General features: G+C 38.8%; 1 protein-coding gene across 8 annotated transcripts in view; it reads right to left on the minus strand.

Annotated features, from left to right (window-relative positions):
* Positions 1-19,147, minus strand: part of ELAVL2 (ELAV like RNA binding protein 2) — a 153,019-nt gene that overhangs the window by 33,295 nt on the left and 100,577 nt on the right. For all 8 annotated transcript variants that reach the window (XM_079112693.1, XM_079112690.1, XM_079112695.1 and 5 more), the window contains one exon: positions 4,589-4,692. In XM_079112693.1, the coding sequence (XP_078968819.1) occupies positions 4,589-4,692 (104 nt within the window). The remainder of the gene's footprint in view (positions 1-4,588; positions 4,693-19,147) is intronic.

Consider the following 19,147-nt stretch of genomic DNA (forward strand, 5'->3'; position numbering starts at 1 on the left):
AAAAAAGAAAGAAAGAAGAAGAAAGAAAAGTTCTATTCCTTGAGACAATAGCTCCTATTTTCCAAATCAAACCACTTCAAGAATTCTGGAAAACTAGCGCTTCCTAGGCTACTCATAGAAAAGCCAATAGCTGGGAGAGCAGCCAGCAGTCAGGCAGCGACTTCACTGTACACATAATCATCTCTCCAGAGCACATGATAGGGACAATTGTACATACACGTTTGGAAATGATTTTATTTTGCATAAGTAATGATTTTGCTTCTAATCATGAATTTAAGTCTGCACTGCTTTAGGCCATCAGTATGTCCTATTACATTTAGATGTTATCAACACTTAAGGTATCCTAAGAACAAAATGAGCAGAAAAAGAGCATGAAGACTGAGAATCTCAACCACTGGACCCCTGAACAAACCACAAGGGGAAAGGATTCCATGGGGATCAGAGAGCTGATGAAGAAGCTCCTGCCAAGTAATTTTTTTGCCCCTCCTGGGTGCCTGAACTGTACATATATTACTAACTTTCCTATAATATTAGAAGCTAACATATTGTAACAATCCCACTTTATTTACCATGTCAATAATGGGGACAATGTGGGCAAGGTTCAAACCACAAGAGCTATGTCCCACGTAGCCAAAGGATGCTCTGATATCACTAGCAAGATAAGATGCTGGGACTTCTCCCCATTTAGGAAAAAAGTGTTCCACAGGAAAAGAGAATAAATAACTACCTTCAACCTATTAATGACACTCTTAAAATAATTCTAACAAGAACATATTAAGTTTTCTAATTTCTAAGTCACACTTTTTAAAAGCAAAGATTATTTGAACCATACTAAACTAGCATCTAGCATACTCAAAAAAAGTAGAAGTAGTAGTCTGATTAATAGAATTGACCACAAAAGGATTAGCAAGGTAAAAACTAGAAAACAAATGGAAGTTTGCATGTAAAATACCAAACTGAAAATCCACCAATGAAAAGATACATTTTGGTGGTTCCTAAGTCACAGGTTTTAGATATGTTGTCACCAATTATCTGTCATGTGCTGTGGCACACACCTATAATCCTGGCAACTCAGGAAGCTGAGCTGGGAAGATGGCAAGTGAAGGCCAGGTCAGATGACTTAGAAAGACTATCAAAACAGAAGGAGCTGGGGATGTAGTTCAATGGTAGAGCCCCCTTTGGGGGTTTAACCCCCAGTACAAACAAAACAATCAAACCTTTCCTGAATCTCACCTGGAGATGATCTAATAGAGCTGAAGGGGGTCATATAACCTGTATTTCTCTCACTCCCCCTGTGATTATGATGAAACCAAGTGTGGGAACTGCTTTAGGATCAGACAGTACCTGAGGGACTCTGTTCAACTCACTGCTGAAATAGCAAGTATGTGTCATTTATTCAACATCTCATCTATTACTCGAAGCCCTACTGTGCTGATGCTATTAGGGAGCCCCAGGAGAAACTGCTAAATAAACCACCTTTCATAGCACTTGATTCACTGTTTCAATATTCCAGTAACCAGGAATTTTACCAAAGTCATACTAACTGTTAAGTGGCTGGCAAGATAAGAGAAATCTAAGCTCAAGCAGTACACAAATACTTGTATACTTATGCATAAAGTATATACTAAATAATCTGCTGCTTTCTGAAATATTGCATGGTGTCATGGTGAGGGTTTTGGTGTAGGTATGAGAAGACAAAGACTTGAGTCAGATTTGTGCCTGGTGTTTTAAGATTACCATGGTCTTCACTTCTATTAGGGGCAAAAAATAGTGCTTATGCCTAAATCACAACATGATTCCAAAACTTCTGTGGCTCCTCATGGAAAAAAAAATACAAAATTCAAAGAAAGGGGACCCAGCATGATTTGGAACAACTCAGCAAGGCAGCAGCTGCAGGTGGGACTTCTGATGGGCTCCAAAAGATGGACAGCTGTAAGTCAACCAAAAATGAATGGGAAAGGGTGCACCAGGAAGTGGGAGTCCCAAGAGCATACACAGAGAGGCTGGGAAGAGAGCCACTTGCAAGGGAACAGTCAGCGTTACTACAGTGGAGAACAGCAACGGCACTGGCGACAAGCCCCCAAAACTGAGCCAAATGATGTGGTGAAACAAAAACATGACAGAATTCCTTGTGAGGAGTAACTATAGGAAAGTGGTATTTTGTAAGATTTGCTTGACAATCATCATCAGGATGGACTTAGAGAAGAGAAAAAGAGAATAACTTATGGAGTAGCATCCCCAGGACTGTAAAGAAATATAGCTTGCAAAAGGTACTTATAACTGTGAACACCAGAAAAATCTGTCTCAAGACCTTTGCAATAACACACAAAACCTGTCTAATTGAAACTAAGGGGGGGGGGTAAAAAAGGAACAGGCAAAATTGGAGCTATATACTTTTGGAAAGTGGTCTGCTTTGCCTCTCAGTGAAATCTGGGCCAAATTGAGGATACCAGCTGTTATCTGATATTTTTACAGGAACCAAATGGGGGTGGGGAAAGTAGTAGCCTGCTGCTCACCCATCACCCCACCCGCATTTCAGAAAATCAGAAGAGAAGTAGCAGATGTCACAGTATAAAAGCCACAAGGCATTACTGTCCTTTCTTCCACATTTTCAACCCAAGCAGCTAGGCTCTGAAGAAACAAGTCTGGATCATGGACAGCAAGGAAGCAGCTGTCATCAATGGTCTCTTGAAAATCATGGACGTTTGTCTTATGGGGATCAGTTTCCCCTGCATTTCTACCTTTTTCTGGATCTTACTGCAGTTAGGATATATGCAAAAGAACTAAGAATGAAATGAGGGTGACTTGTCTAGAGTGTCGAAAAGGGTATTTCCTGGGCACGGCTACCTCAACCATATATCCCAGGCTTCTCTAAACCACATCTCAGGACCTCAGACTAACACACACTGGTTTCCGAGACTCCGGCTAATTTAAGCTGGGAGAGGATGCCTGCACAAATCTGCACGACAGAGAGCAGACAAAAATTTGAAGACAACTGAATATTGGATATCTTTTTAAAAATAACATTTGATTATTACTTACTGGTACTATTAAAAAATTAATCTCAACACAAAAATACAAAAAAGGTGTGAATAATTCTTAAAAAGCAATTCAGATCTTAACAAAAATCAAAGGAAACTTAAGTCTTTACTATCTTTGTATTGGAAAACTAATTTTCCCTCAAATTTTGACAACACAGTAACTAGTTCATTTTCTGCCCGAAGGGTAAAATCTTTTCTTTGGGCATTTTCTTGATGGAGAAACATCCAGAATTCTTGTACACCTTATATTTGAGTGTATTTGGGAGCCACCATGCAGTTTTCTTTAGATGAAACACAAATGACAGGACTTTTTTTTTGGGCCAATAAATATAAAGTATGAGATGTCAAAACTACCCAGGGTTAACAAATTACCTTAACTGACAACTCTAAAAGAAGTAACTTTTAAGTACAAAGATGACACTGCATTTCCAGATACCTGAAAAAAAAAAAAATGAGCAGAAATCTTCTAGACAAGTCTCTAAGCAAGATGAATGCCACAGTCAGCCTTGACTAACTTCCCCTCACCACTTCAGGCTATAGTCTGAGCTGATTTCTTAAATCACTGCTGGAAAATAGGTTCCAACTTGAGTCAATTGATAGAGGTTGTCTGGAACACTATTTTGAAAAATATTTGGGAGCCACATCTAGACTCAATGAGAAAGAGTGCCATGATTGATTGGTAATGTCTACACCGGGCAGGAGAGTAAATTGATGGTATGGGTTCTAACAATTTGCTAGAAGCAACATCCCTTTTATTTTCTAAGGAAATGAAATCTATACTATAAACTGGATCAACTTCTAATCCGGAGAGAATCTGCATAAGATTTTCAAAAATGCACTAAAGCAGAAAAGTATCCACAAAATTATTTATGTCTTGAAAAGAAAAATATAAGAGGAAAAAATGGCCCCTGCGTCAAGGAAGCTTTCCAATCACGCTCCTCAAACTAAGCCGAATCTGCTAGAACAGTTAGATTACAGACCAACCACCAAATCCGAATGCCACCTGTTCTTAAATGAGCTAAGAATGTGTTTTACATTTTTTTTTAAACTCAGGGAAAAAATAATATTTTGTGAAATACAACTATATGGAATTCAAGTTTTAGTGTCCATAAAGTTTTATTAGATCACAGTCACATCCGTTCATTCATGTAGTGGCTATGGTTACTTTTGTGATTCGAGGGCAGAGATAAGAAGTTGTGACAAACTACACTGGCATGCACACAACTACCAATGTCTGTGCTCAGGGCAAGTCTAAGGATTCGTCAAGTTATCCAGCAAGTAATTCTCTTTAAGGGAAGGAGATTTAATTCAGTAGGCTTCATATAGCACTTATTTAAGAACGCTGCTCCTCCTGGGCCTTTGCTAACATGTGACTACAAGTACATATAGTATTCATGAATAAAGTTTCCCCATTGTGCAACAAAGAAAAATATTCTATTGTCTCCCAGAAGTATCTGTCTGGGCCCAAAATAATAAAGAACTCTGAGTAAACTTTAATTTTTTAAACTTCTGTGCTACAAGCAGATTTAAAAGAACTTTAAACATACTTTTATTGTTTTGGTTTGAAGTCTCAATCCATTCAGGGTGTTGATAGCTTTCTCTGCATCCTTGGGGTCAATGTAGTTCACAAAGCCATATCCCAAGCTCTGCCCTAATGGAAGGGAAGGGGAAAAAGGCACACATTAGTTCTATACCACTGACACAGGACTTTTACTCGGCCACCAGCAATGTTTTCTCAAAAGAACTCTCCATCATTCTTACAGAAATATACATGTAGTCTTTCTTCATCTCCTGTCTACTGTATTTGCCGTTTAAATTTCAGTTAGAACTCTTCAAGTAGTGCCATTTAAAAAAACACACATCCTGAAGGTGTTCCATCCATACACAGGGCATGCCTAAGCCTGAATGCCCTAGCAGCAAGGCAACATTCAGCTTTGGAAACCAGGTGCAAATTGCTACAGAGGTACTGAGAGGGTGAAACAGGCAAGACCTCTTCAGCTTCAGTTTCCTTCCCCATAAAATGGGTAAACATTAACCAAGAATCTGCCAGCATTCTGTAAACTGCACCTGGACACATTTAACAAGTACAATTATTTCACAGTCTAGAACAGTAAAGGCTGTGTGTGTGTGTGTGTGTGTGTGTGTGTGTGTATGTGTTGTTACATGCCACATTTCAGTCAAGGATGGACTAACATATGTGATAGTGGTCCCATAAGATTCTAACAGAGGCTGGGTGTGGTGGCATACTCCTTTAATCCCAGTGGTTTGGGAGGCTGAAGTAGGAGGATTGTGAATTCAAAATCAGCATCAGCAACTTAGGGAGGCCCTAAACAACTCAGTGAGACCCTGTCTCTAAATAATATATTAAAAAGGGGCTGAAAATGTGGCTTAGTGGTTAAGTACCCCTGGGTTCGATACTCTGCACCCCCCCAAAAAAAAGAGCAAAGAAAAGATTCTGAGAGAGTTGAAATCCCTATCATCTAGTGACATCATAGCCATGGTAACAGCATAGCACAATGCATTACTTATGTTTGTAGTGATGCTGGTGTAAACAAACTTACTGTAATGCCAGTCACATTTAGTACAATAATGTACAGTACATAATACTTGACAACAATAAACTATGCTACTGATTTCAGCATTTCCTATACCATTTATTATTTTAGAGCATACTGCTATTTATTTAAAAAAAAAAAAAACTTTCCTATACAACAGTATGCCACATTATATCATGTTATCAAGAGGCCCTGATTGACCTATACCTTCTAGGTTTGTGTACGTATACACTATGAGGTCCAAATGATGACAAAACTGCTTTACAATATATCTCCAAAAATGTATCCCCATCATTAAGCAACACAGGACTATATATACATGTATGTACAAAATTTTAGAGGAAGGTTTATTCAATTAAACTCAAATTTTCTACAGGGTTTTTAATGATTTAGTAAGGAATACAAGAAAACATGGACACAGAGGGGCTTGTACTGAGGACATACTAACCAACAAGAATGTGTGGGAACAGAAAAAAAAAAATCCCAGAAAAAACAAACAAACAAGACATTTGGAGTAAGAGCTGCTTCAAAGCAAGTCACTGTTGTCCCCCACATCATCTGGGTCTTTCACCTCCCGCTCTGCAGAAAATGGGAGGCATCACACGTGCGTATACCAAGTCACTCCCAAAGTCTCAATATTTCACCTAAGACAAAGTTTCTCAGTTTGAAAAGGTGTGAAGCAGTATATAGGTGACAAAAATGAACGTAAGGAAAGGTTAGACAATTAACAATTCTTAGAAAGTGCAAACACTTTTATTAAATACTATTTTGGCATCAGTTTAGTAGGAAAGCAGAGGTTTTATTCTTGTTGGGGCACTTGTGGTCCAAGAAGCTATGAATATGGATATTGGGATAGCCTTCCTGTTAAAATTTATTTTTTTTCTTGTTTTTCAAAAAGAGTGAGGAGGGCCAGGAGTGTAGCTCAGTGGTATAGTGCTTGCCTGGCATGCCCAAAGCCACCCTAGGGAATTTGACTCTCACCACCACAAAAAAAAAAAAAAGTGAGGAGGGCCGAACTAAGCTAAAAACTAATTGAGCTCATTTTGTTTCCCTTACAATAAAATTCAGAGGTCCTATTTTATTCATAGTTCTTAAAAAAGTCACAAGTAAAACTATTGTATTTTCAAGCATTCAGCTTTTGCCAATTTGACATTCATGTGTCTACTACATGCAGGGTGCCTTCTTATGAAAGGTGTTGCAGTTCCACTGTTAAGTGAACAGGATTACAGTTGGCAGAACACACATAATCTTAAGGAATCAGCAAACAATGGAAAGAATGTGGGCTTTGAAGACAGATGCATGTTGAGTTCTAATCCCGACTCAGCCACTTACCAACTCTGTGACTTTGAAGAAGCTACTTAACCTCTCTGAACCAGTTTCCTAATCTCTAAAATGATGATAATAATTCCTACCCAACGAGTTGCTAAGGTGGTGAGGACACAGTATTGATGAAAAAGGATTACCCTAGTCAAATTAGCATGAAGAAAAGTAACTTATTCCTACGTGCTAAAGGGTTTTGAGTGTACTAACAAAGTTTAATAAGGAAGATGCTACAAATGAAATGAGAAAAGGATACAGCAAGACAAACATCACATTATGTAGTTCTGTCACACTGCTATTCTATGACAAAATAAACCAAATTATCCATTGTACCAGCAGAAAGAGTCCAATTCTTCTACTAGCACTACCCTTCCACCCACATTTTAGCTCCTTCTAATCACAGGGCATTCTCAACCTCAGCTGCACGTGGGAATCATCCAGAACGCTTTGAAAAACAAAACTGATGCCTGATCCCACGCTCAGATTCTGATTTTAGTGGTCTATTATGAAGTATGGGAACCAACTTTTTGAATTAAAATCTTGCTGATTCTCCCATACAAGTATGTTGAGAAATCACTGCTTTAATGATGAAAGAGAACTGGGAGCTGGAGGGGGCTTCTGGAAATTCTGAGAGGGGCCCAACACTGGGGATGGCCTGGGCATATGAAGTGACTACAGGGAACGACACCTTTTACCAGCTGCCTTTCTCGGGGGGCTGGAGGACGAGGGTTGATCCTAGAGGCACTTTACCACTGAGCAACATGCCCAGTCCTTTTTTTGAGACAGGCTCTTGATAAGTTGCTTAGGGCTTCAACCTTGTGCTTCTCCAGCCTCAGTCAATGGAGTTGCTGGGATTACAGGTGTGCAACTCCACACCCAGCTACCAACTGCATTTTTAGAGCTATACGGATGCTTTTCTCTAAACTTTTCATGTTATACCTTACTTCAAGGAACCATTCCACTGGCCTCCTGAGGTAGTCTGGGGTACAGAAGTGCCCGGTGGGGCTGGATCGCTGAATAAAATGAAAAACCTGTTCTGTTTTTTCCCCACTTAGCACTCTTCCAGACTGGCCCCTGAGTCCTTCCTTCTAGCATGCTATAGGTATCAAAGATTTGTTAAAATGACTCAATGAGAAGCTTAATGGTACTATTTATTTAAATGAAGATATTATTTTTAAAAACCACCAATCAAGGGTCCATCCATGAATGTGCCTTTGACCTGACTCACACAATTAAGGCTAGGAATCAAATTTCTACTACTCATAATCTTATTATATCAAATATTTATCCCCAAATAACCTCTCCTCCTCATAAGAATTTTCTAATTTGACCAATGGCATTATTAGGAAGAGTGCCATCCATCAATTAGAATGTATTCGAAGAAAGCCAAATTTTACTATTACCCTAAGCAAAATAACATGAATGAGGCTATCTACTGTTAAAGGCTACACTCTTAAGTTCACTGTTGGTATACTAACTTAAAATGTCAGCATTTTAATGCAAGGGAGTTTGGAACTTTACAGATTTTCATTTTAAGTTAGCCAAGTCAGCAAGTATTTATTAGACGCCTAAAATACACAAAATCATCACAGACAGTATTCTACCCATTCTCACCTTTTAACTACATGTAATTTACTGTTTAGTTGTGGTCTCACATTAATCATATTTGATATTCAGAATCTTCACCTAAAGGTAAAAATGGTACCTGAAGCTTGGCAAGATCAATTTGTTTCTGTGATTAAAAAAGGAAAGTATAAAGTTATGATATCAGGCCTGGAAACACAGGGCTCTAAATTGCTGTGTTCTCTGCTCAACCTGCAACTACTTTACACCAGAACCTAAAGTACTTTTGACATGCCTGTAGTGCCACCAAGCATTTTCTGACCAAAAAAAAAAAAAAAAAAATTATTTTTCCAGGTTGCCCAGAATCTCAAGTTTCTTTCTGTATATTTTTGAGCAAACATCAGTTTCACTATATATGGATTTCCAAGTCCGCTTTTCAGTCTTTGACAAAATTTCTGGAGAGTGGGGGATCCCAGGGATTAAATTCAGGGGCACTTAACCACTGAGCCACATCCCCGGCCCTTTTCTGTATTTTATTTAAGAGACACAGTTCTCACTGAGTTGCTTAGGGCCTCACTAAGTTGCGGAGGCTGGTTTTGAACTTGAGATCCTTCTGCCTCAACCTCCCAGGCCTCTGGGATTATAGGCGTGCACTATCATGTCCAGCAACGATAAATTACATCTTACTTGTAAAACATACTTCCGGATAGAAATGAAAGTGGATCTTTTAAAAAAAAGTAATAGTATCAAATCAAACACGAGGGCACGAGGGGAGGGGAGCTGGGGGCGGGGGGAGACCAAAAAAAAAAAAAAAAAAAAAACTGCCTAGCCAGAAACTTCATCAGTTAACCACCATCATGAGCCACCAGGGAAAGCTTGGAAACCAAGTGCCATTGATCTATATCATCCAAATGTATTTTTTAAGTCACTCTGAATTTAGAATGTGCATATTGATAATCCTAAAACCAAGAAACACTTCTTTAAAATTTTTTTATAAAACTCTACATTTATATTCCAAATATAACCATCATGGAAACCAACATGACTTAAAGAAAATTCAGATTAAAATGACAAAGCTATGGCTCATCCAAAAAAGGTTTTAAGATAAATAAATCTTGTCTTTAGAAGCCAAAAATTCTCCCTAGCAACTGAACATCAAGAACAAGGTCAACACCTCTTGTCCAGGGCTAGCCTCACAAACTACTTGTGCTCACATGCTCTCAAGGATTCTGTGGCCACTAACCCAAGGCCTGGACCTTTATAGCCACGGCAGCACTTCTAGAACTTTGCCATAGAGGAGCTACTTGAAGAGCATTAGGACCTCTGACTTTCATCAGTCATTCAAATGCATGCCAGAGGAAAAAGATGGTGGGGCGGAGTTTATAAAATGCCCCTGGCAAGGAGAACTGTTATAATGAACAAGTTGCTCAGAACAACAGTCAAGTGAACACAGCCCTGAAATACCCCACAAGCCTCTGAAAGGGACTGAGGACCATCATGAACTACAAGGGATCAGAGCAGGAAAGCAAAACAAGAAGAGAAACTATTTAGTGACATGGGAAACACAGTAAATGCCAATTTATCCCAAAATGTGTGTAATTCAAAGCATTGGCCATCCCCTTGCCACCTACATTGCTTTCAATAGCACACTTTAATTAAAAATTTAATTGCATATTTTAATTAAAAACACACAATCTTCTGGACCTGTTTCATTCAAAGGTCACTTTATTTAGTCTTTTCTATTTAAAATCACTATCAATGTTCAGAATATCAAATTACCCCCTCTGGTCTAAAGCTAAAGGCAATAGACTGCCATAATTCTTGATTATAAACCTGGCACATTAATTTAATTTTATTCAACCAATATTAAATGAGGTGCTTCTAAACATGAAATTGTGGGAAAAAGTCACCCTACAGATTTCTCACCTGCACTAAGCATCTACCCATTCAAGGATTATGGGAGGCCTACTTTTTGCTAGGCCCTGAGGACTTAAGAGTCAAAAAGCTCCTCTTTTAAAAAGTTTGCATTGTGAAAGAGGGAGACAAATGAACAAATTCTAGAGTAAGAGTAAACGTTAAAGATCAAGGAGAAACAAAAAACAGGAGATGCAAGTGGGGAGTAGAGGAAGGAGCAGGGCTCCTTAAAAACACCATGATCCAAGACTTGAAGGAAGCAGTCCACAGACTAACCACCAGTGTGCAAGCAGACATATTTCTGCTCAAGTTCTACCATACAGGTATCAACAACCTGCTAGCTGAACCAGCTAAGTCCACCTCTCCTCCTCTGCCATTAGCATCCCTTCTCATCCCTTCTGACTGGATTACTGGTCACTGACTGGATTACTGTTCATTATCCCAAGCAATCAAACACCCTTCCCTAAGCTCCAGAAACTCTAAAACCAGCCACCCTCCACTAAATGCTATTCTGGGTGACCTTCCTAAAACACAACTATGACCTTGCTCTGACCTCCAGTCATCCCAGGTTTCTTGTTTATTTCCGCTCTTAGCTCAGTTTCCACTACACCTACTCCCTAAAGTGCATATTCAGTTCCCAGTGCCTGGAACAGATGTCCAGTACTGGCCAACTCTCTGAGACACTGTCCTGCAACAACCTGCCCTACTCCCAATGCACACTGTTCAACACTCCTCCCTAGTCCTCCCACAGCCACTCTGACTGCACCTTTACCTTACTACATAAGTGTAGTGATATAATCTGGATGGCCCCCCATCCCACTGGACTTGAGCAAAGGCAAGCTGAGGACAGTTGCTGACCAAGGCAGCCCTACCACATACTTTATTAAGCCAATGTTCAGTGACTGAATGAAGGAAAGAGGGATGAACAAATGAAGGAACGGCAACACCTGCCTTCCAGGACCTTATGGTTTAGGAGAGTCACCCCTATAAACATGCTCCCTATGTCCCTATGAAGATGGATTAGATGGATTCAAGAAAGGTGAAGATGCTAATGTTACAGTATTCTGTCTTAAGAGAGTGATATATTTTTTAAATAGTTCATGTAAATTTTTTCATATAAAATTTTTCTTTAAATACAGTTAAAACGAAATCTCAATTTTAAAAAATAATGTCATCTACAGTAATTTGATAGATTTACATAAATCTGTTTCACAAATCTGTAAGTATGAATTATGGGATGTCAGCATATAATTTTGTTGAAAGTGCTTTTTCACTAATATAATTAAGTCTGCCGAGACTATTCATGTACAAGTCAAATAAAATGCAGAATGAATTCTGTAAAAACCTGGTAGTTGAATCAACAATAAAAGGTGACTACACTGATTGATGTGTATCTATTATTTCATTTAGAGCAGTAGTAATGTTTTATGAAATAAAAGAATAAAAGCAGCATGAATCTTTTTTTAAATCCCACAGTTAGCAGAAACAGGTCACCTATGTCCTCTTTGTCAAGCAAGACTCTTGCAACCTGTGGTCCAATAACGTAACACTTGTGGGGAAAAAAAAAAAATGAAAAGATCTGCAAAGATCTGCTATCTCCAAACAAAGCCACTGTATAAAACTGCACTGCATACCTTAACCAAAAAAAAAAAAAAGGGGGGGGGGAGGCAAATAACTTGATTTGGGGAAATTTTGACTTACAAAGGGAAAATCTTTATGTTTTTAATAAAGATCCAGTTATCTCATTGTAACATCCTTCTTTCCTTCTCTCCCAAACACACAATGAAGTTGCAAATATGCTGTCAATTCTTCAGATGGACTTTCTGTTCCTGGGCACCCATTATGTGTGTCTGTTCAGACAGGCTGTGCACTGTAACTCTGGCACCAGAGCAGTGTGCTCCAGACTTTATCAAGGAGTTTTCTTAATAGCTCAGATCTGATACACAGCAAAACCATGTGGGTACTGCACAACAGGGGAAAGGTTTGAGAGAATCTTACAAGAACAGAGGAATGTAATCCTCTGCAGTCACTTTTCTCTCCAAATTTTAATTCCTGGATTAGCTGGAGTCTCCTCAAATGCAGCATGCCAGTTGCCCTGGGTCCTTCCATCTAAACGTTCAACCAACTCAGATCACATTAAACACTTCCTCCTTGCTGCCCTTTCATGAGTAAGATCAAATGTGAGGCAGAAGACTGGCAAGCTCCTATTACTAGAGTCCACACTAGCTTCTCTGAACACTGGGAGCATTTTTACCAGCTTCCCAAAGCACATTAGTGGGGATTATCATAGGAATACAGAATTCAACCTAGACACTCACATAACACAAAAAACAGATGGTTCACTCAAAGACTCATCTTCTACCCCTATGCTAACAAAGCTGGCCTCAGACTGAAGGACCTAATATTTTTAAATGGTTTTCAGAATGTCAGATATATGGAACAGTTTAAATTGCAACTTTTCTGCTGAGATAAGAGTTGTAAATAGTGATCATTTGGTAAATTACCTCAACAGCCTAGTTCTAGAGGCAGTAGTCATGTCCTCAGCACCAGGGCACTTTCCCTTCAAGTTCATTTTAATGGCCATATCTGTCCCCTGATTATGCAACTGGTAAAGCTCTATTTCCTATAGTTCCAGTCCCAGTAATTATGAATTTGCTGGCAATGCAGTGTGACCTTGCTTAAGTTGGCGAAACTGTGGGTTCTTAATATATCACGTTTCCAGACAACATTAAGAACTCCCACACAATTCAGTCTTAGGCTATTGAGAACAGAAAGGGCATATTAAATCCTCTAAATTCTCATCAAGTACTGCACTGGGTCCTAAAATGCCTTATATCCAAGAGCAGGAAAATTAAGAAACATCATCTTTACAGGGAGTGCAAAAATAAACCAACTCCTCTTGGTACACACATCTTAGGATCAGACTCGACTTGGAGCAGGATCTCTAGCTTGAAAGGGTGTGAGGTGGCAGAGCACCTCAGCACCAAAACCAAAACAAAAGCCAGTTCTCATTACTTATTGATTTAGGTGGCTGCTCAAAAAGAAAGATCAGCAGTTCTACCTTCAAACTGTGGGGCTGCCACCATGATGTGAGCAAAAGCTGGCAGGTGGCCAGAAAAAGCCTACAGTTCAAAAAAAATGAGGACATGAACAACTCCAGGCTGATGCACAATCCACTTTCAGGTGAAGGTCTGGGCCTACTACAATGTTCTCACTTGTTTGTTGATTATAATGAACTCTAGGGAGATCCCACCACCGGCTTATGTTATCTGCTTCATCTTGTGCTTTACTTATTTATTTTTATGTGGTGCTGAGAATTGAGCCCAGTGCCTCATACGTGCTAGGCAAGTGCCCTACCACCGAGCCAGAACCCCAGCCCCAAGACATCATTTTTTAATACATATATTTCAAGGGAAAAAAATTAAAAATCCTAAGCTCTATAATTAGCTCAGTGCCCTTTTTGAAGTTATACCAGAGTCTTGCAAATCACTAGAGAGAGGTCCCTATCTTATCCAGAAGAATGGGAAACATTAGATTACACAAACCCCACCAAGTTCAAACGATAAAGAATTTTTGTTAGAGGTCAATTTTCCTCTTGAACACATGGGGGGTATTTCCCCAAATATTTCTCACCCAAAAGTTAAAGGTTCACCAGTCCAAATTTTTAGTGTGAAAAGGTCCATAAGTTTGTGAGAAAAAGTGCATTCTCAATGTCTCATGTGCTTCTCTGGCTTCCTAGAAGTAAACTGCTCCTACTCAACACTGCTATCAAGCAAATGAGAATACTTATAGTATATATATTCATATTTAATTCTAACAAAGCTGAGGAAGTACATTTGTTCCTATTTTGCAGCTATAAATCTAGCTAGGTCAGAGATGCTAATTAACTTGCTCAAAGACACATGGCTCGCTAGTAAATGACAGCAAGGTTTCAAAGCCAGATATGAATTTTCAAAACTTGGTCTTCCCAGTGTACACTGCATTGCCTTAGACTAAGCTTGGGAATTACTGTGAGGCAGAGTCCTGTGCATCCAAAGATCACAATTTTTCAATCAGAATAATTACAATTTTCAAATATACCTGCATTTGATTTCTTGTTCATTGTCATATAATCAATTGAAACTTCACAGTTCTTTCTTAATCCATCAAGAGACCATATATAAATGAAAAATACCTGAAAGGAATAGCTTCCTGCAGGAGTGTAAACCATTTAAGCTCTCAAAACATATTCATCATTACAAAACAGAGAGATGGGAGATAACTACATTATAACAAGATTCACTTAAAATGGGTCTGGATTTATACACTCCTTTTCCAGAAACTCAGAAAGCAATTCTTACAGCTAAAGCCAAACATGTTCCACTACTGCCAAAACCATCTCCCACACAAGACACTTCTCTCCTCAGCAGATTGCAGTAAAATGCTTTCATACGCATAGTATGGTTTCCTAGCTGTAGGAAACAAGGTGGGATCAATACCACATGGTCCCTGCCCTCTAAGATGCTTAGAATGTAAACAAGGGGCATGCAGGCATCTAATGAACATGGAACAAGTCAGGTTAACCACCGGCATTTCAGGCTTAACCAAGGATGAACTGGAAAAAGTCAAGTCTGCAATGTGTCAAAACAAAGATGGAAATCAGGCTTTCTTTCTTTCTTTTTTTTTTTTTTTTTTTTTTTTTGGACAGAGAAACTATGGAAAGAGGTACATGAAGAAGGCAGCATTTGTGGAGAAGTGTGGAGACACTTGGGCCCAAGGCACCCTACAGGTCATGGTCTGTGTAGACTTACATGCGCTGACTCCACCCTGAGAGCAGGGTTGCACCGTGTCAGAGTGTACAGTGGCCGGACTACAGGCTGTACCACCAAGCAGTGAGTCACACTGAGCAGAGACAGGCCCCCCAGACAGAATTAGGAACAGACTAGGAAAATCCTGAGTGCTAATCTAGGACCAACAGCAACTAAAACGACAAAAGTCAGAGGATAAAAAGCCTACAGACTCTTTCACAAGTCCCCACAAACCTAAATGGCTAACCTCTATCTGGTTAACCTAGCCAGATCTTCCCACTCCAAGGCACACCTCATGCCACCCTTCTAGAGTCTCTATTAAATGTACTCTTGGCTCATAAGGAACACAAGTGGCTCAAATGATACAAGTTCAAGTTCCCCCAGACTGAACCTCTGGACCAGGTATGTTTTACCTTCAGTGGACCTTCCACCACAAGGGCCAGAAAGGAGCGCTAAGGCAGGCCGACCCAGGAGGATCTGCATTTCCTTGGCATGATAGCTTTTCACCTTTTTAAGAGTAACAAGAGAGCAAGGACCCTTTCAAACTACAGGTTAATACCCAGAGATTAACATACTGCACCAACCCGGCAGCCTAACATGTATTCATCCATTACATGTTTAACAGGTATGAATAACTCCAACCTCCAAAAATCAAAGCCCAAGTAACTGCCCCAGGGTAGATTTATGTCTTTCTGAGGCCTCCCTTACATATTTGCAAAAAGATGTGGACCTGAATGCTTTCTTCCCTCAGTTAAACTGCTGTTATAAGTGGACAAAAAGTGCTAACAACACCATAAATTGGCCAAAACTACTATAAGCAATAAAACTCATTTGACGTTTTGTGCAGGAGTCATAATATTACACATGACTGCTAAATGCAGCCCTTACATACCTGAACCCATCATGTACTATTTGGTGACATCAAGTTAAAAAAGAATGAGGCAGGGAAGGTGGTTAGGTCACTAGGCAGGGAACAGTGGAGAGCATCACAATATCAGGAATGTTTCAATAAAGTGAAAACATTTCATCTTAAAGTGACTGCTACAAAGTGATATATACAAGGCTTCCACCTGGGGACAAGTGTCCACTTTAGTTCCTTTCATGTCAAAAAGAAAGAGCAGAATTAAATTAGTGATATTTTTAGAAAGATAAAGGAAGTAAATTTCCAAAGGACATTCACTGTCCCCATTCGACACAAAGATTTAGGTATAAATAACGTGATTTTCTTCCTCTTTGTATAGAACATTTTGCTTAGTTTATATTTAATGAAGAAAGGCAGTTATATTTTCAAGAGGGCAGGAGGAACATTTTTTCCCTCCCTAAAAATTTAAAATAGTCTCACAAAAGCACTGATTTTTATGCGTAGGAGAAATTCCCAAATGGCCCAATTGTGTTTGGGCAGGTTGGGATGTAACTGCTGAGCATAAAGGAATCCTATTTAGATACTGCACACATAGCTCCAAGGACCTCAAGAAAGCTTGCCCTCAAGCAGTAGAGGTGGGAAAGAACCCCAATGGAACATGATGGACAGAGGAAGGAGGAGTACAGTACATGGCAGAAGTTGTCAAGGCTGTGGATCAGACAGGAACCACAGCCACAAATTAAGTCAATGAGGTACTTTGAGGGAAATAAATATCCATTTTGCTTTTGCTAAGGGACAGCTTATGTTACAGCAAACCACTATGAGACCACAGGGCAATTTGCCCACCAATTAACAGATGGCTTCTAAAGAGAAATACAAAATGGTGCAGCCCCTATGATTGTCATATTCATATCACACTTAGGCACTTCTTCTCAGATCACCTCGTTTAAAAGTTGGAAAGATTACCAATTGTAATCCTCCAAATTTAAATTCACATTGGCAGTCTGAAGAAGAAACAAATGTTCAAAAAAGGTTTTGCCTAGACAATGAGCCATGAGGACACAGAAATAATGCAAAACCAGCTACATCAGCATCATAGTAAATACACCATCACACTGAACCCCAGAGGCACAGAAGCTTGTTTTTATCATAATTACAGAGCATATTAAAAATGAAATGTTTAAACCTCATACCCAGAAACTTGGCCTACTGAACCATTATTGCTAATTCAGGATACATCTTTTCCACAAAACAGAGTAACTTTTTAGTTTACTACCATTTTATCCTCTCAAGGACACCCACAAATCTACAAAGAGGGAGAGAAAATAAAGGATAAAGGTAAAAAAGAATCTTGCTTATGAACACCTCAATATGATTCATCTGAAAATGTGAAATATGATGCTTTCTTTCATCTACTGCTACTGAACATACTCAATTTAATTATTCTCTAGAAGAAGTGCTGTGTTTTATGGCACCAGATTAAACAATATTAAGGACTATGTAATGTTGGACATAACTTCTATATGTAATTTTTCAGCATTTAATGGGTTATGTTACAATGGCAACTCTACATACATAGTTCAGGATCAGGACAAAGACAAGAGGATCAGAAGAACCTATCTTGTCATCATGAAGAATCCCTTAAAGAAAAGGGAGCTAGGTATTTAAGCTTGCTGCTAACCAGCCTTCTGGCCTCCAGACCTACATCTATTAAATGGCATCTCATTTGTGGAAAAAGCTAGGCTAAAGGTGATATCATCTGTCTTACCCTTGTCAAGTAAGCTTCATGAATAAATTCAGACTGATGTGTTAGTTTTGTTAAAAAGCTCCCTAACACTGTAGAATGCTTTACAGAATGTTAGCTATTCAATTACAAGTACACCACTCAAAGAAATGAAGTTTTCACTGAAGACTGATCTTTCAGTTCATTCCTATTCTCAATAGTCTTCAGTGTCAAGGAGTTTTCCCATTTTGTTGCTGACAACTTCTTACCTACTATTTATAAAGGAATGGGAACCAAGAGCTATTACATATTGTAAATTAATCTCCTTTATTTGAGGAAAAACTTGAAATATCTTATGTATGCTGCCTGATCACTTAACTAGTCAAGTTATAGTCCCAAATACAAAACAACCTATGAAGCTCTTCTAGATTCCCCTGACCCTAAATTTATTTAAGGTATTCCATTTATATTCCGATTACTGAACTTATTTTTCTCATGCAAAATTTTGTTCAGCAAGAAAATATATATACTCTGAAATGAATCTTAAAACAGATGCCCCATGTACTTTATTAGGGTTCTTTATCCTACCTCCCCACGCCTCCCCCAACAAATTACACCCAATATTAACACTTAGGGAAGTAGAACCTTTATCATGTTTAAAAGTCTTTTACATCTACAGTTGTGATGCACACCTATATAAAAAACTTCAGACACCCCTTAAATTTGTTCAGAATCAGATAGACTGCCTGCCTCTTAACAGTATTCTTTTGAAGAAGGGAGAGGGACACCTTTTATTAAGTTTCTAGAATACTGAACATTTTAAACATGTACTAGATTCAATGAATTATTCCATGATACTTAACTATCTTAATGTTACACCTTCCACTGACAAGATAGAAATCAACTCAAAATTTCTCTTTATTAACTATTCTTAAGAATATCCAGACACAAAAAAATATAGATTAATTACAGTGTAACTTGCTCAGTTATCAAATTTTATCAAATGACTTTCTTTAGTCAGATTTTAAACCTTACCACTAAAACATAGTCACTATCCAGTCTTGAAGGCTATCCCAATACCCTTGATCTATTATTCTCTAACAAAGCTAACTTGTTCCTTGGTTTGCATTCTCTTTCACTTTTATCTAGAAGGAAAAAAACAGTAAAATAAAGTAAAGCAAATTTATCAAAAACAACTTAAATGACCAGGAGCTTAGGTACATTTTTACAATTCTCAAGGGAAATTTGTTTGAATGCACCATCTATTGCCTAATGAAGATTTTCCTGCAAAGACTTTCTGTATCATTTTCTCATGCCTGGTGACACTCTGGCCAGGTCTGCCCTGACTCCCAAACTCCACCAGGTTTTCACTTATAGCCACC

This window comes from Sciurus vulgaris, assembly GCF_902686455.1.
Source record: "Sciurus vulgaris genome assembly, chromosome: 15".
Classification (NCBI taxonomy): domain Eukaryota; kingdom Metazoa; phylum Chordata; class Mammalia; order Rodentia; family Sciuridae; genus Sciurus; species Sciurus vulgaris.